Genomic DNA, 22498 nt, shown 5'->3' with positions numbered 1-22498 from the left:
AGTCTACATTAATAATTTTCCCAGCAGGCCTTCCAAGATTTTACTTTGAACAATCACAGTCTTTGTTTCTCAGATCCTCTTACATGTGATCTGAGGTCTGGTCAAAGTTTTAAAATCAGCAGCTAACGGAGGAGGAGAAAAGTACTGTTCACTAAGGCATTGCACAAAGCCATACCACAGCACGTTTCAGGATTCCGACAAGCTGGTTCACATTTTCCAGCTAAACGCTATTTCAGTGTTGTGTTAACATTTTCTGTACATTGTACACTATGTTTTATTAATACTATACTTCATCACACTGATCAGGGAAACATCTCCTAAACATCACTAAAATAAGCCTTAAGAAAATTCTTCAGTTCTTTCATACAGGTGTGTATTTTTTAAAGTGTCAGGTGCAGAACAATTAATTTTATTCCTATTCAAGGTCTTTGCATACAGCCTTAAAAAAAAAAAAAAGTTTGTTTCCTAGCCAAAAAAATAAAAGATTTCAGATAACTAAATTATCTATATTACTAGTTCTGGAACTAATGGTAGCCATTCTGAAGACATATGAGAAGAAAACTAAGAACATCAATGCATTAATTTATGCCAATAAGTCTTTATCCAAATAAATCTTCCCCAAATCCATGGTGGAAAAAAAAGAAAAAAGATTAGTAAAGGAAGTATCTCACACTTCAACATGCTATATAAGGAAAGACGGCTGAAAATAAATCTTGCAGGGAATTTCATCCCTTTGAACTTTCAAATAAACTCTTAAGTAAGATTATGCAAACTTACTAAAGACCGGTCCTGATTAGAGGGAAAAAATGCACCCCTTCTCCAAGTCAGTTCTGGAGGCTTTCTCCAGAGTTGTTAAGGTTTGTGTTGGGTAAAGAAAGACCTCCTAACAAACCAGCATTCTTTTCCACATGATCAGAGCTAATTGGCCCCCCTGCAGGCTAAGTGACCAATCACATCAACTTCAGCTGAAACCAGCCCCCACAACATTATAAACACAGGAATGTAAGCTGTAAAATCAGTCCAAGAAGAGAACCTACAAACTAGACTTGTAGATTAAAATTATCTGATCAAAAAGGCAGACTCTATAAATTTCCTTAAGACCTACCTTGGCATAAAGGCTGACCCAGCAAAAGAACTGGTGAGTACATGCAATAATATCCACTCTTATTTCTTTCCTTATGGGAAACAGGGAAAGAAACTGACTGGCGAATAGGAACAGAGCTAGATTACTTCCAATAGATTTTTAAAACAAGGACATTATCTATAGGGTAGTATAGTAAGATTTCTATATTCTTTTTCCTTAAATTTTAAAAATGGAATAACAGCCATATTGAATGCATTACTAGATATTTTCTTCTTAACTGTTTTAAGTGTACACTATTTTCTATTATAATATACCAGTAGAGGATAAAGGCCTTAGAAAAAAAAAATTCAGTGGCTTGAGAAAAAGTCTTTTTCTTTTGGAAGGAATTCCAAAAACTCAAAATGAGCATAAAAAAACAAATGCCAAAAGAATAAGCCACTTTGTTTTTATTTCTTTAATCTAAGAAGAAAGTGATGAGTGTCCTAATTTTAAGTTTTTAAGCATGGAATTATTGCTGAAATTAGTAGATACTTCTGCAATTAAGAAAGTAAAATAGAATCTCTGAGCTTATATAATAGGGTTAGAACTTATAGTGTTTGCCCTAATTATGGAGGGCAGGAGAAATCATTATAAGACTTTCAATATCAAGTATTTACACTAGACGCGAACAAATACATAGTAATACCATGTTCATTTAATGTTTGTTAGTTATAGCCTTTATCTTGGCTCCTTAGTATGAACTATACTATTTGATATCATGGCAACAGAAAAGACATAATTGTAAGTGCTACAATCCAATGAGTAGAATGAATTTTGATGATCAATTAAGCTGCCTATCATTTTTTAATAGGTACTATTTTTCCTCCAAATAATTTATAAATGGGGAAATATTTTACAGCCCACACACGGCAATAGAAGCAAACCTTCCCAACCTTCCACTCCACTTTCTATTGGGATCAGTTGATGAGACTTAAATATCAGGTAACAATAATATAATTTTTTAAACTATACAAGCAGACATCAAGCTATACAGAAATAAAAGAAATCATATAGGAAACTTGTATCCGTTGTAGGAAGTGGAAATATGTTTGTTTACATAAGTCTGTAGAGCTTTAAGAAATCTTATTACCATAATTCCCTCTTTTTTCACTTTCTTTGTTTTAATCTAAGGATGCCAGGCAAAGGGGATTGAGTGGTTTGCCCAAAATAACACAGCTATGTAACCAACAGTGCCAGAGCCTGAAGGCCATATCCCCTTATCCTGCGTTCTCTACACTAAACCACACTGACTGTAGGAGTCCACAGAATAGTTATTCAGGGTAATTGGTTAAGTGGGAATTAGAAATCAATCTTCCTTCTCTATACTACTCCACTTGCCAGCACAATCCAAATCAAATCCAGCAGTCTTAGGTTTAAAAAAAAAAAAAATGCTGCTTAACTATTCTGATTATTAGCCTTTTGACTTCCCTGTTCACAGGTTTTTCCATGTATTTAGTTGCAAGAGAAAAATAAAATAAAATTGTAAAGAGCCTAGAGTAAGAGTGCTACAAAAGTTGTAGGTAAGAAGTAACAACAGTCCTGAAAAGGCCCAAATGAGAATGATGAATTTTGTTAGTTATAGTCTACACAGAAACGCTCTCTCTAAGCAAGGAATTTTAGAACTTTCATAAAGTAGGTTGAAAATAGAAAAGAATCATGGAGCTTTATCTTCCTCAAGCTTTTGTGAAACACTAAGCATTTCGCAGCATTCAGTAAGAGAGTAACTCCACATGTGGAACAAGCACCAGTGTCCAGGAGCATGAGGGGCATTTTCACACAGACAGGAAGCAACAACAGTGGAGAATGACAAAGTTGTTCACCCACCATTCTGAAGGCAACCAAATATCCTTTCATTGTTATATCCTTCTTCCAAGTGTCAAAATCTTTTATTATGTCATCATAATTTTATTTATGACAGCATTATACTTCTAAAATTGTCTTCTCATCTGGCAAAATATAAACTTGGCAATGTTATGTCATAACTCTCCTCTCTACATTGCTTTAATTTTACTGATGTGCAAAACACAACTAGACTATCTAATAATTCAGACTGTAATAATCTTCAAGTCTTGAAAGAAGTCTTTCCTCACTGAAAATCTATCTTTAACCTACAAATAACAGGTCTGAACCTAACCAACATTACTGAAGAACAAATATTCTGGAGTGGCTCTTGAACAAAACTAATCAAATGAAACAGTATTATTTACAAAAGCTAAGCAGGGTCAAAAGTCTGTTTTGGAGGCAATATGGCTCTAACTCTGAACTCAGAATATATGGGATTCATCTCCACCATTTACTACCTCATTTTCCTTCTTTTTTTTTTTTTTTTTTAGAGACAGGGTCTCGCTATGTTGGCCAGATTGGTCTTGAATTCCCAACGTCAAGCAATCCTCCCACCTTAGCCTCCCAAAGTGCTAGCATTACAGGCATGAGCCACCATGCCTGGTTCCTCACTTTCATTATCTGTAAAATGGGACTACCAGTGGTACTTACTCTACTACTGTGAAACCCAAGACACGTTTTTTTTTTTCTTTAAAGAGAGACAAAGTCTCACTACGTTGCCTAGGCTGGTCTCAAACTCCTGGACTCAAGCAATCCTCCTGTCTTGGTCTCCCAGAGTGCTGCGAGCCAGACACATTTTTAATAACAATAAAGCAACTAATACTTTACTGAGAGCTTACTCTGTGCCAGACACTGGCCACTGGCTTCACATCAGTTTGTACATATGAAGTATTTGGTATGACTCCTGGCACATGCTAAACAATATATATATTAGCTAATATTATTAATCATTACTATCATAAGAATCATGAATAAAGTTAACAATGGTTTAATACAGATACTTGAGACAGTTATAGGGGCAAGAAAGGCATCTACTAAAGGTGCTAGAAATTCGGCTGTCAAAGACTATCTTGAGAATGCAATACCGATCATTTGTGGAAAGACTTATTTCACCAAACGCTTCCTGCAGTTAGAAAAAAAATAACTGGCTTTGAAGTTAGCTAAACTTGAATCATCCAAATAATCCAAAGCTCCAATTTGCCTTGTGTAAATTTCTTTTATCTGTCTGAACACCAGTGACTTCATCTGAAAATGGGAACAATAGCTATCTAGTTGAGATACCAAAGAATTAAGAGATAATACAGTATGAAAGCAGTTATCACAGTGCCTATGAAGATTTTGTTGTTGTTGTTTCCAAAGCATAGAGATCAGGTTAGATTATTTAAAAATAATCCAACAAAATAAGGGTCATTAAGTAGCTATGCCAAGAAAAAATAATACACTAAAAGATTATGACAACTTGTTAGGGTCATAAGCTATAAAACATTAAAATAATGCACTAAGACTTTTTAAAGTCTATCACATGAAACTGAAATCGCCATGTAATCTAAATAAATAAATCATCCCAGTGTTTCATCAGCTCAAATCTGAAGAAAATACAAGAAAATGTCTCTAGTTAATCACCAATAAATGTTAAGTTACCTCAGAGCAAAAGAAGAAAGTTGTATATACCCAGCTGGCCAATATCCAATTCCACCAACACAGAAAGGCAGCCTCTAAAGCCCCAAAGTCCCTAGATACAGGAACTAGGAAACCCAAGCAACAACCTAGTTCCACACATTTGTAGTGCCCTTCCTAAGCGCCATTAAAAGGCAGGAAGTGGGTATGCAGCACTCTCAAGGGTATCTACCTCTGAAGGAAGAAGCAAAGGAGAGTCAAATATAAACTCATAGTCCTGGATTGTAGCAAAGAAGAGAGGCTCACTCAGGGAAGCAAAGCTGCATTTCCTGTTCTGTTCCTGATAACTGCTACACTGAAGTCTTAAGATACCTTTCTTATACGCAAGGATGATTACAAGGAAGGCATACGTTAGATTTCTACTCACCACCTTGAGAAAAGGATAACCACTGCTGAAAACTGTTTGCAGTAGAAAATTAATTATACTAATTTTATCTTTTTAAAATTCTTATTTAACCCCTTAATGATTATTTTAGTTCATTAAACTCTTAAAACTTTTTCTTCTGGTTTACTTACCTTTAAAGCTAATGCTATCCAGAAATGTCTACCTGGAATTTCTTATTTTGCCAAGAAAACAATTCTCTTTCTACCCCACAATCTAATCAGAGCCTAGAATATGCAAAAAGACAGCAATCTATCATCCAGGACAGAAAGAATCCACGAACATGGTTGCAAAATGACAAAAACAAATAAAGCCTAATCATAAAACTATAAACAAGGCCAGGTGTGGTAGCTCAACCTTGTAATCCCAGCGCTTTGGAAGGCTGAAGTGGGAGGAAGGCTTGAGAACAGGAGTTCAAGATCAGCCTAGGCAATATATTGAGACCCAGTACCAACAAAAATTAAAATTTTAAAAATTAGCCGAGGTTACAGTGAGCTATGATTGTGCCACTGCACTCCAGCCTAGGAGACAGAGCAAGACTCTGCCTCTAAAAATACAAATCAATAAATCAAACTCTGAATAGGCTAATTATAAGGCATACATTAGAACCACAGACCTCTAAACACTTACCACAAATGCAAGCCTTGTCCTAGCACTAAATTTGGCTTCAAAAGATTTGCAGATAGTTTAAAAATAAGCCTCCAAATGACTTCCAATTATTTACACAGAAGAACACTTACATATTTAAACATACCCCTTTTAATTATGAATAATGCATAATTATAAATTAACTATGAAATGCCAGTCTTTACACATAATATTTGGTCAAATCAATAAATGCCTGACACCTGGATTTGTGCAAGGAGGACACAGGGGTATATAATCTCTACCCACAGGAATTTTAAAATATACTTAGAAAATGTTTAAATGTTAAACAATGTCTTAACAGTCATTCAAAGAAACAATGGAAGAGATATTTTAAGGTAACACACAATTAGCTCCCAAATGAATGACTTAGTAAACGCCCCTTACATAAAGAGAAAAGCGAGAGAGTTGGCAAAGTTGTGGTTAGAGAAGCACTCCCAAGAAAGCAGAAAGTGCATGAGGTCTCCAAATTCACAAACATTAACTGTAAAACAGTTAAGAGCTTACTAATTTACTCTTGATTTCAGAGAAATACAGCCTGAAATGGACAGCAGTAATTGCAAAGTTATTGCTCCCCTCCTAAGTCAAAGATACCAGAGGATGGTCACCAAGGATGGCCACAGCACACTTCAAATGGACGGCGCTCAAAGAGGTCTTGCATATCTTCGAGATGCTTGGGGAATCCTAATGGACATGCGCTGGCGTTGGATGATGTTGGTCTTTTCTGCTTCTTTTGTTGTCCACTGGCTTGTCTTTGCAGTGCTCTGGTATGTTCTAGCTGAGATGAATGGTGATCTGGAACTAGATCATGATGCCCCACCTGAAAACCACACTATCTGTGTCAAGTATATCACCAGTTTCACAGCTGCATTCTCCTTCTCCCTGGAGACACAACTCACAATTGGTTATGGTACCATGTTCCCCAGTGGTGACTGTCCAAGTGCAATCGCCTTACTTGCCATACAAATGCTCCTAGGCCTCATGCTAGAGGCTTTTATCACAGGTAATTTTGTCTTTGTTCTTAAAAAAAAAATACAGGTGTTTGGAAAGGGTATAGTCAGTTATAAGTAACACTGTTACAGAATAATTTATCTATATTAATAGCAGGTAACGTCTAAGATAGAAAAGAAACAGTTTAGAGCCAAAAAAAATAGGAGAAATGCATTAGGAACCTGTCTCAACGCCGAAATTTTACTTACTGGAACTACTTAAGAAAAAAGAGATCAGTATGACACTAAACTGCAGACATATCCTACATAAAAAAAAACTAACAAAAGGTTTAAAAGGTTTTCACTGAAGCTAATCATTTTGTCAAACAAATGAATAAATACATTCAATACATATTTTGACAGTCATTTTACCTAACATAGGAATTTGGTTTTTTTTCCTTCACTGGGCTAGAATTCCCTCCTATGAGTTCATCTTTTCAACATTTACTTCATGCCAGTGAGCCCAGAACACCACAGTCAGCATTATATGTTAGAGAACAAGTTACGTACACACATTCTTAGCAAAATGCACTGGAAATATGTCCACAAAGATTATGAAATTTTGCTCATGAACACAGAAAACTCTTTCCTTTAAAGAAGGACTAGTGCCCCTTTTATGTGACATACATACTTTTAAAAGAAAACTTGGCTTTAATATACTATTCAATAATAATCTGAGAAGGTAAGCACTGGGCCATATGCAGAATGATCTGGAATGAAATCCCAATGTGCTACCAACCAGCTCTATAACCCGCAAATCACAAACTTCTACAACAAGAGTTCCTACACTGGGTCAGTTCTTTGGATACAATTAAGGGGGTTTATAAACTTAGATGGGAAAAACTTATATCTCTTGGCACAAACCACTAATTGAAACTTGGCATTTCCTACAGGCAACAAAAAACAGTATCATCAGCAGTATTACTAGCTTTGGTTCAAACAGAAATCATAAATATTTTGTCATATCAAACCAGAATACTTCAAAATCACAGTAATAAACCCACCACTAGACTGTTATTTAATGTATCAGTAAGGTACATATGGTACTATAGTATCATTTCTTAAATGTTCAACTGAATTTCAATAATTTGGTTTCTTTTATATTATAAGCACTTAAAACGTAATTCTGATAAGTACTTACTTCTTAGACCTTACCAACAGCCTGTCAACAAAATCTGTGGCACAAAACTGATTAAGAAACTCTTATCTATAGCTTAGGGCACAAGGAAGATACACCTGAAAGGTGCACTGAAATTACCTGATAGTCAGTCCTCCCTTGCCCCAGAAAAGGTACGTTTCAAAGTTTAAAAATTCTTCAAAGTATCCCTCTTTTTTTTTTTTTTTTTTGAGATGGAGTCTTGCTCTGTTGCCCAGGCTGGAGTGCAGCTGTACAGTACAAACTTGGCTCTCTGCAATCTCCTGCCTCAGCCTCCTGAGTAGCTGGATTACAGGCATGCGCCACCAGACCCAGCTAATTTTTGTATTATTAGTAGAGAGAGGGTTTCATCATGTTGGCCAGGCTGGTCTCAAACTCCTGACCTCAAGTGACCTGCCCACCTCAGCCTCCCAAAGTGCTGGGATTACAGGCGTTAGCCACCGTGCCCAGCCAAAATATCATTCATTCTACTGGTCCCCTCTCCATCCCAAATCATTCTACTCTGAACCTAGTCTCTACTTCAACTTAATCTGGCTGTAGCCAAGTTGCATTTATTTTCCATTACTTTTTCTTAAGCACAGGCAGGAATATAGGAAGTGACCACTTCTTTGACTTGGTAAGACACTAGAGGACGAAGTTTTACATTTCTCTGTAACAAAATAATTTTGCTTATTCATTTTGAAATCATGGTTTTTAAACAGAAATACACTTTGAAAAATGCTTCAGGCAAATAAGACTAACCAAATTAACAATGACTTCAATTCCTGACTCACTGAAAGGCATGGCACCAAGAAATGTGTAAATAGTTGATATACCCTTCTCATTCAGAAAAAGTATTGATGTTTAAAGTCTTCATGCTAAAAAAAATTCAATAATTTCTTATTTAGGTGCCTTTGTGGCGAAGATTGCCCGGCCAAAAAATCGAGCTTTCTCAATTCGCTTTACTGACACGGCAGTAGTAGCTCACATAGATGGCAAACCTAATCTTATCTTCCAAGTGGCCAACACCCGACCTAGCCCTCTAACCAGTGTCCGGGTCTCAGCTGTACTCTATCAGGAAAGAGAAAATGGCAAACTCTACCAGACCAGTGTAGATTTCCACCTTGATGGCATCAGTTCTGAGGAATGTCCATTCTTTATCTTTCCACTAACCTACTATCACTCCATTACACCATCAAGTCCTCTGGCTACTCTGCTCCAGCATGAAAATCCTTCCCACTTTGAATTAGTTGTATTCCTTTCAGCAATGCAGGAGGGTACTGGAGAAATATGCCAAAGGAGGACATCCTACCTACCCTCTGAGATCATGTTACATCACTGTTTTGCATCTCTGTTGACCCGAGGTTCCAAAGGTGAATATCAAATCAAGATGGAGAATTTTGACAAGACTGTCCCTGAATTTCCAACGCCTCTGGTTTCTAAAAGCCCAAACAGGACTGACCTGGATATCCGCATCAATGGACAAAGCATTGACAATTTTCAGATCTCTGAGACAGGACTGACAGAATAAGACTTATCCATTTTTTAATGTATTAAATACACCCAGCCAGTTATGCAGCTACTTTTTCTTCACTGTATCTTATGTTTTCTTTTTTCAATGCTAATTACAGCTCTCTGATTACATCATGGTAATCATGCCTACGCCCACATAAAAATGGCTGAGCTAACAATACACATTCTGGAAATATAACACTGTATTACAAAGTTTGTTACCTGCTGAAATCAATGTAACTCAACTTGACAGACACTTATACAGAAATGTTGCTGGTGAATTTATAAGAATGTGGTATGATACTAGTAATGAAGGCAAAATGGACAGTGAAGTTTAACACAACTGAACTCCAAGAAAATCAACCATTAATCTCTCATTTTCATCTGCAAACTGAAGCAACAGTTTAGTTTCAAACCTAGCTCCCTGGGTGGAATGATGACTTCACTATACTTAGTGAATATCCTTTAAAAGCTGGGATTTTTTCAAGACAACAAAGATCATTCATTTGGTTCTTTATACTATGAAACTTGAGTAAGTATTACCTCCTTAATTTTTAACAACTAAGAACAAAAATTAACGAGAAAAGCAACAAAGTACAGATTTATATATAAACCTAAAAGCATTTCAACATGACACCCAAACACATACATATGTTCATATATTTGTGGCAAAAGGTGATCAGATTAGCTCCAGCCCAAATGGAATCTGCAGGGTGGTATTTTGCATTGCAAGGAGATGCAAAATTTTATTTACTTTAAAATTGTCCTCATAATAATCAAACAGTGATTCATCTAAATGACTTCTAGCAACCTAAGTAAAAACACTCCCCTCTACGTATGATTGATTTGATCATATAAAACACCATGAAGGCTCTAATTCATAAATACAAAAATATATTTAAGTCTTTATAGATACAAAGCTTTACTTAGATATAACTTCAGTTGAGTAGGGAAAAAAAATCTACAGTAGATAAAGCAAAAGATAATTAGGCAACAAAGCATTTTCAAACCCAAATTCCTGTTTCCAACTTCAAATAGTTTTTTCTATAAACACAAAATGAGTGTTTACTCACCAGTAGGAGGTTGGACTAGATGAACTCTATTATTTCTTTCTAAATCTAATAATCCATAAAAATTATGCTTCCTGTTTCATTTTTTATTTTATCTATGCTAAAACGAGCCCTTTCCCTTATGTCCAGTTTAAAATGATCATTTGCATGATTTTCATTTCAATAAAAAAAACAGAAACTGTCCTTAAACAAAACAAAAACCAAAAGTCACCCTATCAGGTTTCAAACAGATTTGTGGCTGTTCTTTTCTGAAATTTCCCTTATTCAGGTTTCTGTGGGAAAAATGAAAGATTAACCTTCCCCACTGGTGATGACCTAGGCAGGAATCATCTCTTGAAATAAATACTAGCTGAGTAAAGGCAAGCAGGTGTGAAGAGCAGGGCTCAGCAGCAAGTCACATTTTTCTACTATTTGACCGAAAGGAAAAGAAAATAAAGAAGAACTCTGGAGTGGTCTAAGACTGATAATAGCAGAAGAATATCAAGAACACAGAAACTTAATTATTGTGAGCTTTTGCTGTTTGAAAATCTTAGACATTCATTCTTAAGTAGAAATCAGACCAACAGATTTTCCCAACCCAAGACTACTGTAACACATAAAGACAGCAAGAATTCTTATTTCTATAATAAATTAACAAGATTCACCTAATCTGTGAAAATAAAGTAGTATTGAAGACTTACATGGTATGTTTTTTCCTAAAGGGACTACATCACTTACACAGATCACACTCTCGCTAGTTAAGTGAAGCTGCCCAGGGTAACATAAGTGAATGAGTAAAACCTGGGATCTAAGGTTCCATTCAAGTCAAATGAGTTTCGTGTTTACTTAGTGTTTACACATAAATTTGGCATTTGAAAGCTAAATATGACTTCCCCTACACATGCCAAAAAAAACTATTGGTAAACTACTGTTATTTAATAAACATTTTATAAATCTATAAGAAACACGATCCAAAACTTTTTTGCAGGAGATAGAAAGCTACTGGGAGGACAGTTCGTTGTTTCTTTCACTTATTTCAAATCATAGTTTCTAGGTTAAGGATTAGGTTTTCTATAGAAAGACCATTATCCTCTGAGGAAAATGAAGTAAAAGGAAAAAGGCGGGAAATTACTGGGAGGTAGGAATAGCTGCTCTGTCTTCCTGGATGTGCAGCTCACTAACCTGGATCATCTGGGAGCTTGGTCATGGAGTCTTGCATACATGATCAGGAAGACTACTTTGGAACTAACGTTAAACGTTCCTTTGGAAACTGATAAAGATAGCATGACAGTTCCAACAAACTGGAGACATGCAGTTACCAAAAATCTTAGGGGCCTAGTTTTATGTATGTACAAGCCCATACTACCAAGTACCAGAAGAGTCTATAACCAAAAACTGCTATGTCTATTAACAAGTATTTCATACCAAAATACACTAATTCGTATTGCACTGGGCTGAGTGTACTGGTATCATCTGGATTATTTTTTAATAATCCTGTCATTTCACCCTTACATTATTATACCACAAGATGAGCACCAGAACTGATCTCCCCCCGTGCACAATCAATTCCTACTGAATAGGAATTCTAACTCTAGTATCAAAGACCTTTTTCTACCTTCACATTCTCCTACAGTTGTTCACAGGGATTATGTAAGCTTCTTACCCAGATGTCTGTAATTCTACCCATTTCTCTTTTCATAAGAAGCAAATACATGGTAAGCATCATTCCTAATTTTAGAAAGAACAGATCATCCTGGAACCTTCAGTACTCGAACTGTCTTTTTTTTTTTTTTTTGAGACGGAGTCTCGCTCTGTCGCCCAGGCTGGAGTGCAGTGGCCGGATCTCAGCTCACTGCAAGCTCCGCCTCCTGGGTTTACGCCATTCTCCTGCCTCAGCCTCCCAAGTAGCTGGGACTACAGGCGCCCGCCACCTCGCCCAGCTAGTTTTTTGTATTTTTTAGTAGAGACGGGGTTTCACCGTGTGAGCCAGGATGGTCTCGATCTCCTGACCTCGTGATCCGCCCGTCTCGGCCTCCCAAAGTGCTGGGATTAACTGTCTTAATGTGATGTCGTCGGACATCTCACAATATACTCATATTGATCTCACACTGATCAACATATCAGTGTGTCTGAACAAACTAGTTTAGTATTGCTACTCTTGGAGAGTGTAAGATATAATTATGAACAATGTTTTATAAAGATCTACATTATCGTCAACAAAAGTGGGTTACTTCCAAAAACTAAAAGCTCAGAATTTTTAGCACAGTTAACCTGAAGTGAGCATCTTTTCAAAAAGCATTCAAAGTCACTATGACATATTAGAATATATATGCATGTGGAAATTACCATATTTTAGTATACTAGCAGTTATAATACATAACAGTAGATACTAACTAGAAGTTAGTATCCTTAATATTCTGAGATACTTTATGTCAGTTTAGTTTTATGGAACTTGTCTTTTCAAATATATACCAATGGGATGTAAAGAAAAGAACCTTTACCTTTAATAGAGGGTGGCTAAGAAAGTTACCCTCATTGGATTAATGTAGTTAAAATATGAAAACCACAAATAACGATGACTAAACTTGAACATTCCAAACCACCAAAGTGTGAATATGCGTGAATAGTTAAAATCAGGCTATTCTTATTCTAGCAACTCTCTACTTTCCCAAGGCAACCCAGGCCATTTTCAGACAACTCTAATTATTAGATCTTTTAAGACTGTGTCCAATACCTGCCTCCTTGAACCTTCCAACAGTCAGCCTCTTTCTGCCCTTTAGACTCTTACAGATCAAGTCTAAGTCCTCACTCACATGATCATGATTAGTAAGCAGGTATTGATAGACAGTGACCCTATAAGCCCTCCTCCCCACTCTGCCCTGTCCACAATGTTGTCTCCTATCTAAACAGCTCCATTTTCTTCACACAGCTCCCATCACAAGGCTTCAAATGCCCCAGCCATCCTACTCCAATGTGTGGACCCTTTCAAGGTGTGGTCCCAGAAGTGAACACAATGCTTAGGCTTGCCTTGACAACATAAAAGACAATGGGCCTATCATCTGACTCACTGAGGACACTTTAGGAAATACTGCCCATGGCTGAGAGGGCATCAGCACACCGCTGATGAACATGAAGCCCAGAGTCACTGAGACGGTTATAATCTTTCCACAGGAGGCTGCTTTTACATGCAGCCACTCCTTAAATTCTGTAGTTTCCTTACGTAAGACTTTTCATTTCTGCTGTTAAAACTCCCCATTTGATTACATTTGGTCTCTTGATTCACCTCGATTCTGATCCCATGTCCTTACTGTTCCACTCCATAGCTATCCCTTACAATATTGAATGATTAGAAAATCTGATCAGCACACCACAATATCCTCTAAAGAAATATTTTACACCCAGCACATAAGTGGGAATTCAGTATTTGTTGAATGAATGAGTTCATATGCTTATTTACAGTAATCCCGCCTTATCCACAGTTTTGCCTTACAGTTTCAGTTAACTACGGTCAATCGCGATCCAAAAATATTACAGTACTTTGAGAAAGAGATAGAGACTACATTCACATAACTTTTTTTTTTTTTTTTGGAGACAGAGTCTTGCTTTGTCAGCCATGCTGGAGTGCAGTGGCACAATCTCAGCTCACTGCAGCCTCCACCTCCCGGGTTCAAGCGACTCCCCTGCCTCAGCCTCCCTCAGTAGCTGGGATTACAGGTGCTCACCACCACGCCTGGCTAATTTTTTTTGTATTTTTAGTAGAGTCAGGGTTTCACCATGTTGGCCAACCTGGTCTCAAACTCCTGATCTCAAGTGATACGCCCACCTCAGCCTCCCAAAGTTCTGGGACTACAGGTGTGAGCCACTGTGCCTGGCCTCACATAACTTTTATTACAGTATATTATAATTGTTCTATTTTATTAATTACTGTTAATCTCTTACTGTGCCTAATTTATAAATTAAACTTTATCATAGGTATATATGTAAAGAAAAACAGTATTTATGGGATTCAGTACTATCTGTGGTTTCAGGTATCCACTGGGGGTCTTGAAATGTATCTCCCACAAATAAAGTGGGAGAACTACTATAATCCTAAAAATTCTGTAAGGCATTATCACTCATTTTATTACAAGACTAATGAGATCTGAGAGTTTAGAATAACCATGATCTTCTGATTCCAAATCCTGTACTCTTTAAACTACTGCTCATCCCCTCTACATATTCATGGCAAAAGTACTGAATCAGACAAGGATGGGAGCACAGGTCTTGACAAGCACCCCATGATTATGTTAACCCAATAGTCTACAAAATAGTTAAAGCTAACAATAAACTATCCACCTAGTCTGTTCCAAATTTCTTCATGCTATACACCTTTAATTTTTTTTTTTTTTTTGGACAGGATTTCACTCTGCCACCTGGCCTACAGAGTGCAATGGTGTGATCACGGCTCATTGCAGCCTCAACCTCTTGGACTCAAGCTATTCTCTCATCCCATGATGGCCTCCCAAGCAGCTGGGACTACAGGCACACACCACCATGCATGTCTAATTTTTGTACTTTTTTGTAGAGACAGGGTTTCACCATGTAGCCCAGGCTGTCCAGCCGTGGCCTCCCAAAGCACTGGGATTAAGGCATGAGCTACCACACTGGGCCTTAATGGTTTTCATTAATGTAAATACAACTATGTATTCCCAATGCCACATTCATAAATGAGAAATTTTAGTTACTGATATCTTTAAGTTTTTAACAGAAACAGTGATACAAAGCTGTTATAATTACTTAGTTTTTAAAACAATCTGCAAATCAGTCTGTGAATGCTATTTACATATTTAACATACGTTTACAAGAAATATTTACCACTGCCCGGGCACGGTGGCTCATGCCTGTAATCCCAGCATTTTGGGAGGATGAGGCGGGTGGATCGTGAGGTCAGGAGTTCAAGACCAGCCTGGCCAACATAGTGAAACCCCATCTCTACTAAAAATACAAAAATTAGCCAGGTGTGGTGGCACGCACCTGTAGTCCCAACTACTCGGGAGGCTGAGGCAGGAGAACCACTTGAACCCAGGAGGCAGAGGCTGCAGTGAGCCAAGATCACACCATTGCACTCCAACCTGGGCAACAGAGTCTCCAGCCTTTGAGACTCTGCTCCAAAAACAAAACAAAACAAAACAAAAAAACCACAAACAAGAAATGATTACCATTATCAGTTATGCTCTGGAGAACTTTTTTAGCACGTGCAGGATTTGGAACTTGTAATGATAATTTTCATAGTACCAATTCATGGTACTACGAATTGGCATTATTTTCTCTCAGATGTTAACACCTACTGGTAGTTTGTAAGGTAGTACCTTTAATCAGTTAGGTAGCTCATCTTAACAGTATAAATTCTTTAAATATAAATTACATATTTAAATACAAATTTAAATATAAATTATGATTAATTCATCATAAACAATGAAATCCTGTTCCTTTATTATGTTCCTCTTCAGTGGCTACCTTAACTGTAATTTATCTGAGTTAATTTTTTTTGTTCTCATCACAAAACAAGAAAAAAAAAAAAGGACTATACAGCAAAAAGTCCAGATGAATAAATTAGTAAATTAAGAACATTCATAGTTTTGGCCTTTGTTCTCTGATACAAAAGCAAAGATTTTAGCATTTGCCCATTTCTTCTCATCTGTGAGATGCTATCGACACTAGAAAAAGAGTTAGTAGATTGTTCCCTAACTTGAGTCTTCAGTTCACAAACTGGCCTTAATAAAGAATACATGCCTTGCAAAGAACACACAGACCAAGTAAGTCAAGTAAATCCTAATGGCTGTATTCATCTCTGGTTTCATGCAGCAGAGACTTCAAATAACCATGGAAGTTTAAATGAAGGAAATGCTGCAGCCCCATCTACTGGAGAGGTGCAGGTAACTGAGTCCATTTTTAATAAATTTATCCTTATGTGTGTAGGTAAGAACCTTACCTACATCTTTTCGTCCTGGTTTTTCAAAACGTCTGTCACCCCTGGAAAAGAAAAAATAAGTTTCAAACAAAGTCTCACAGTGATATAGATTTCCTATTTGTGACACTCACTTTCCCACTTTTCTAAAAGCATTTCCTCTTCAAATTACAAAACAAATAAATACATAGTTATTGCCTAATATTTGGAAAATACAGAAAAGGACAAAGATAAAAAGAAAAATACCTATCCCCTCACCTACCAAAAGCTGTTTCTATTGACCCAAAATATTATTTTTTATTAGATACATAGTATACAGTTTTAGATACTGCTCTTAGAATATCTTTTCCCACATCATTAAATATTTTCAAAAACACCTCTAATGCTCATATAATATCCTACTTTGTGGATATACAACTATATAAGGTCAATATCAATATGTTTGGCTTATTTCCAATTATTTTATATTATAAATATCATCACAGTGAACATTCTTGTACATGCATCTTTGTGCAATTGCTCCCACTCATCTTGATAGACTTCATATAAAGCCACAAACAATACAGAGAGAAGATACTTTTACTAATACCAACAAACAATAACATGACAATTTGGTATCTGCTATCAAATGCCAAATCAAATTAACTATGCTGGCATTCATGTATTAACCTATCCATCTAGAATCCTTCCTCCTTTAAATAAGAATCATTTAAAAATTTCTAATGTACAACTTGATATTCAATACTTAAGAGCATTTTTTAAAATGAAACCCTTTTAACTGTACAAAAACATTTCTCCCCACAGAAAGCACAAAATAAGTGATTTTTATATGCCAAGAAATTTTTATGCCAATATGTGGATCCTTTAGTTACCTTTCCTCCCAGCTCTGTGATCTATGCATTTCTCTGCCACCTCCTCGACCAAAAACACCCTCTACTTCATCAAAACTTCTTTGGTAGAAACCACATTCACCTCTGCCTCTACCTGAAAACAAGAAAACAAAAAAAAATGATAGATGTCAACATGTGGCACACATTCACCACTATAAATGAGCATGTAAAGTTCTCTCTATACAAGGCAGGACATCTACATTTAAATATTGAAGGAGGCCTGATGATCTTGACTTGTGACACCAACAATGGCATTGAAGTAGGTAGACCACAAGAGGCTGAAAAAAACAAGTTAAAAAACTAAAGTAATATAATGTAATAGACCCAGTCCTGAACAAGAAAGTATAAACATTAAGTTATTTAACAAAAAGATGAAAAGTGAAATTCTAAGAAGTTCAATAAAACACTACTGTAGATTAAATTTTTTACTGTTTTATTTTCATAAAAATGGAAGAAATCTTGGTTTAGAGAGTTTAAGACGACAGGGGCTAAAGTTAAAAAGTCAAGCAAAAAAGTTAAAATAATTTATCTAATCTCAGAAAAAGGATAACTTAATAGATCAATTCTAAAACCATCAAATCTCATGAACGCCATACACGGTATATTCCACAGTAACCAAAGGTACAGTTTACCCAAATCTTGAGATTAAAAAGAAATGTATCAGGACTAAACTTGAACAAACAAAGCTGGTAGAGTGTGTGGGTACAGGGATTTAAAGGCTCTCTCAGGTGGTTCAAGCGTAAACTGGCCTTTACTGAAGGCAATTTGGTCAGATCTACTGACATTTGACTCAACAATTCTACTTAGGATTTATCCTAATAGAAATAGTTGTACAAAAATGCAAATATATATGTATGAAGATGTCCACTGTAATTTTAAAAAAAACTAGAAATCTAATCAATAAAGGATGAGCTATATAAATTCTGATAAAACGATACAGTAGAACACAATGATGCCACAGTGGATTAAGTACCAACATTATTCTGTTCAAGAACAAGAACATACTGAAGAACAATGTATATAAAAATTACCCCATTTATATAAATGATATAGCTGCACCATTAGGGTCAGGAAGGTTATATATCCAATTGTTAGGTCTGGAGGCAGAGAAGATCATATGCACTTTCAGCTTTTTAGGTTTATACTTTATGTACAGTTTTCCCAACAAACATTTGTATTCAATACACAGGTGAGAAAATGAGAGGAGGGGAGGAGGGGTGGGGGGTCTAAGGATGTATTTATAACCAGGTGAAATCTTAGCCATCATCCTTAGCTCAATTTTTCTCACAGTGCACAATGACCCAAAGAAAAATGATGATGGATCTTGATGAATGCATCCCAAAGCTAAATATAATTGAGCTAATTACTTCAAATATCCAGGCAGTATTGTATTTCTTGTTTGTAATTTATTAAGAATTAACTCAGAATACAGTTGTACTTTTATATGGCTATATTATGAAATATCAAAATAATGCCCCAAATTATTTTGTGGGTAATCTTAGAAACAATGGATACCCTCTTGACTAGTGCAAGTAAGTGGACTAGTATCCACTTCTTCATTTGTCAAATGGAAGTAAGAAGCACGGTGGAACTATAATAATCTTAAAGTTACCCTTTAAGTTACCCTTTAAGTGAAGTTGACTTGTGTCAACTTCACTTAAAGTCAACTCACAGTTTAAGTACTTCTCCCCTTCAGAAAATGTATACACTGTATTTAAGATCCTAAAATAATGTAATACAAATTGTCATACAACACCTGTCCTCTACAGGAAGATTTAAGGATGGGGACAAAAGTCTCCTCGCCTTTTAGAGAAAGCCATTTTCTCAGGAAGGCCATTACACTTGTATCACCTTGAAGAAAATGTTTTATTCCAGAAACACACAAATATAAAAAATAGCCTCCAGCTTACCAGAAAAACAAGCAAAACACATATAAAATATTTTCTCACTTGTGACTAGCACTGACACTGGCCCTGCTAATGATACTAAAACTTTATGGTGGGACATATTACAACGATCAGGTTCTAAAGGTTTCCAACTTGAAAAAATATTATTCTTCTATAGAGTGGTTCCCATATATGAATAAGGAAGTAAATATAACATGATGAACCTATCGTAAAACTCAATAAAGAACTGTTCTACTGAGAGTTCACCCTATTCTTTTTGGGAATTCAAACACACTTCCTTTTAATAATGATGAAGACAATGGTTGAGAGTTGTGTCAATCCGCTTTATTTTTAAACAACCTAACCAAATAAAATGAGATGACAGTTTCATGTTGTTCTTACCACCTATTTAAGTTTATTTAAATTTTACTAGTACATGATATTTAGCAGTCTGGAAATCAGTCAATTTCCACATCAAAGTTTCCGAAAGTTGCAAACAGCCAAGATAATCATCTAATGTTAGCTCTGTCTATACAAAGAAAAACCACAATAATCATTATTTAACCAGCAAGTTAAAATTAAGTAATGAGTGGAAAACACAATACCACAGATTATAATTACAACCTTGTTTTAGAAAATGAGCTACTGAGATCATTAAAAAGAATGATCTCAACGGGTGGTTGACATAATGTTTAAAGTACTTTTCACACCAACTCAGTTCAGTCACTTGACTAGTTTCATGCCATTCTTCAACATCAATATGTAAAAAAAGTCACGACTTCTTACATGTCACAACATCTATCTTTTTTAACACAGCCTGATTAAATTCTGAATGTAAGCCTTCTATCATATGTGATAACCCTTCATTTCAAAGAGACCAAAAAGCAAAGAGAAATTCAATCATAAACCAAAAAGCAAGGAGAAATTCAATCATTCACTTGTTTCTCGATTAAGCAATTGGGGGGGGAGGGTGCTGTTTAGAGATTGGTTGGTATTTGCAGCACACAAAGTCGGTGTTATTCACACTTGTTCATCAAGACGATCTCTCCCTGGATCACCCTGAAAAGCACTGGAGGCAAAGTTGCCCAAGTACAACCTCTCCTTGCCACCAACCCACAGTGGAAAAACACAGGAAATGCCCAAGTAGTAGGCCAGAGCCATAAGTGGTCAGTCCCAACTCGAAACCCCCACCATGCCACCAAAATGCATGGATCTCAAATTCTGGACCAATGGAACCTAACTCAGTATATGAATCTGAATTGCCTGTGGAGCTTTTGAAGCATACACATGCCTAGATCCCACCACCCAAAATTTTGTTGCACAGGTATTTCCTGTAAGTTTTACAGATTAGTCTAACCTCTCCTCAGGCTTAAAAAAAAAAAAAACACACTCTCTAAAGATGGACAAATAAAGCCAGTAGGAAAAAACACAACTAGGTAATAGTTGCTAGTAAAACAAGTGGAGAGTTTGAATCAGACACTCCACACCTGGATTCCCACATTCTGAGTGGACTACTAAAAGAAACTTCTTCCCAGGAATGCACAATTGAATGCATTTTCTAGAAAGACTGTAGATAAATTACTCTATTTATAAAGAATTTAAATATTCTATACTCATGATCATGCCAATCTTGGTGGCACAATATGCAGAGAAAATGGTCTCACTCATTGCAGACATCCAATTCTTCCATTTCTAAAGCGTCTCTTAGAGAAAATTACAAGGTGTATTTAGACCACTGTTATGATTTAGTCAAAGTAAGGGCAAAATGATTAAGCAAATATTTATATTACAAATATTAAGAATGTCCTCATACAGGAGAATATCAGCAAACCCAAAATAGGGGGCAGATATCAAAGAAACGAGTAATATCAAAATAAGAACTATTTTTCCAAGACATAAATCTGTAAAACTATAGGTTAAATAAATGAATGTGGCAGAATTATCTTTTGTTCTACCCCTAAAGGACCTAGTCCTGATGAGGCGGTTTTTGTTAAAGCCCCTCTCTGGCTGGAGAAGCTCTTGGCACACGCCCCTCACACAGAAACTGTCACAGAGGACTGCAGGTACTTCAGTGCTGCTTCCATAGTTAAGTCACTTCAGGAAGCGTTGGCTCCCAAAGTATAAGGCTCCCTGGGGATGAGGAACATGGAACATGGATGAGGAACATGGATTTCTCAGAGTGAATTGGGACTGTCTAGACTCCCTCATGTTCAAATCTGTACAGCTAGAATTATACTCCTCTGTTGCAAATCAGGGATTATAGAGGAGATACCTTAAAAAAATGGTTCTGAATATAAATGTTCAGGCCATTTAGTATGCAGTTAATGTCAAAGAACAGTTTTTATCAAATCAGGCATTAAAATATTTTAAAAGTAAGTTCTCTATCCTCCTCCTCCATTATTACTTTTTTCACATGAAAGCTCACCTCGCCCTCTTGAAGAACTTCGACCTCTAGGAGCCCCCACCACTGTTCCTCCTCCTCCTCGTCCTGTCAATCGCAGGACAGCAGCACTATTTACAGACATGGAAAAGTTTCTCTGCCAAAAAAAAAAAAAAGAGAGAGAGAGAAAAAGGAAAAAAAGAAAGAAAAAAATGGATGAAACAGATAAAACTACATGTTGCTTCTCCCCACATTCCCACTGCATCTATAAAATGGCATCTAATTTTAACTACTAGCAATGGAAAACCATAACTGCACAACATACGAGATGATCCAAAACTTGACTTTACCTGATAATTGCAAATTAACATTTCAGATCAACAAAATTGACAACCAGTGTCTTACACTATGCTAGGTTTGATGAGGAAACAAGCAAACAAACTAAATGCTCTATGTATGCAGAAGTAGATAGGGAAAATATACAACAGAATAAATACAGAAAATTTTACAAAAGAGATCTAGTTTGAAAGGGTCCTGTAAGCCTTTAACTGGTGAAAGGTGAAAATGAAAGGGAGTTACCAAAAGGTCTGATGCGAGGATAGCACATTCTCCACATCAATGTGAATTAGCAACTCCAAGTAGTATTCAATAGAATGACAGGAATCAGAAGTGACTGGGAAAGAGCCAAGGATCTAAATAAGACCAACCATCTAAATAACACATTAATGGGAAGATGAAGGGAATACTTAATAAATTAAAGTAAAACCCAATCACTCAGTTATTAACTTGCATTTGCACTTCAGCCAATCTGGACAAAGTACAAAGAGATAGTGAGTGCACCTTTGATATGTCTCTAGCCAAGGGTTCTCCTGGCAGAAAGAAAACCTTAGGCTTAAGAGTTGAGGTAAAAGGCCAAGCACGGTGGCTCATGCCTGTAATCTCAGCACTTTGGGAGGCTAAGTCGGGTGGATCACGAGGTCAGGAGTTCGAGACTAGCCTGGCCAAGATGGTGAAACCCTGTCTCTACTGAAAATACAAAAA

At 36.5% G+C, this 22498-nt stretch overlaps 2 protein-coding genes across 7 annotated transcripts in view; one reads left to right on the top strand and one right to left on the bottom strand.

Moving 5' to 3' along the window:
* Positions 1–22498, bottom strand: part of GIGYF2 (GRB10 interacting GYF protein 2) — a 177152-nt gene that overhangs the window by 90504 nt on the left and 64150 nt on the right. For 3 of the 4 annotated variants that reach the window (XM_011980239.1, XM_011980238.1, XM_011980240.1), the window contains 3 exons: positions 21503–21614; positions 17174–17285; positions 16326–16366 (listed from right to left, as the gene is read on the bottom strand). In XM_011980239.1, coding sequence (XP_011835629.1) covers positions 16326–16366; positions 17174–17285; positions 21503–21614 — 265 coding nt within the window. Of the gene's footprint in view, positions 1–1105; positions 1176–16325; positions 16367–17173; positions 17286–21502; positions 21615–22498 lie in introns of all 4 variants that reach the window. The other variant, XM_011980241.1, reaches the window with a different exon arrangement.
* Positions 1018–11054, top strand: KCNJ13 (potassium channel, inwardly rectifying subfamily J, member 13). 3 transcript variants are annotated; one of them, XM_011980243.1, is made up of 3 exons: positions 1018–1138; positions 6430–6672; positions 8702–11054. In XM_011980243.1, exons 2-3 carry the CDS (start codon positions 6453–6455, stop codon positions 9322–9324), a joined length of 843 nt encoding a protein of 280 aa, XP_011835633.1. In that variant the 5' UTR covers positions 1018–1138; positions 6430–6452; the 3' UTR covers positions 9325–11054. The 3 variants fall into 3 exon arrangements, with proteins under 3 accessions (XP_011835633.1, XP_011835634.1, XP_011835632.1); XM_011980244.1 differs by having other exon boundaries at positions 6197–6436; XM_011980242.1 differs by having other exon boundaries at positions 6197–6672.

This window comes from Mandrillus leucophaeus, unplaced genomic scaffold (assembly GCF_000951045.1).
Source record: "Mandrillus leucophaeus isolate KB7577 unplaced genomic scaffold, Mleu.le_1.0 Scaffold21, whole genome shotgun sequence".
In the NCBI taxonomy this organism is placed as follows: domain Eukaryota; kingdom Metazoa; phylum Chordata; class Mammalia; order Primates; family Cercopithecidae; genus Mandrillus; species Mandrillus leucophaeus.
Note: the sequence above shows the minus strand (reverse complement) of the source record. Positions and strands in the feature narration are given on the sequence as shown.

Excerpts from the sequence above, each read along its gene's own strand:
- KCNJ13 (XM_011980242.1), top strand. The coding sequence starts at position 6,213 with ATGGACAGCAGTAATTGCAAAGTTATTGCTCCCCTCCTAAGTCAAAGA. Across the intron at positions 6,673-8,701 it reads GCTAGAGGCTTTTATCACAG|GTGCCTTTGTGGCGAAGATT; the intron begins GTAATTTTGTCT and ends TTTCTTATTTAG.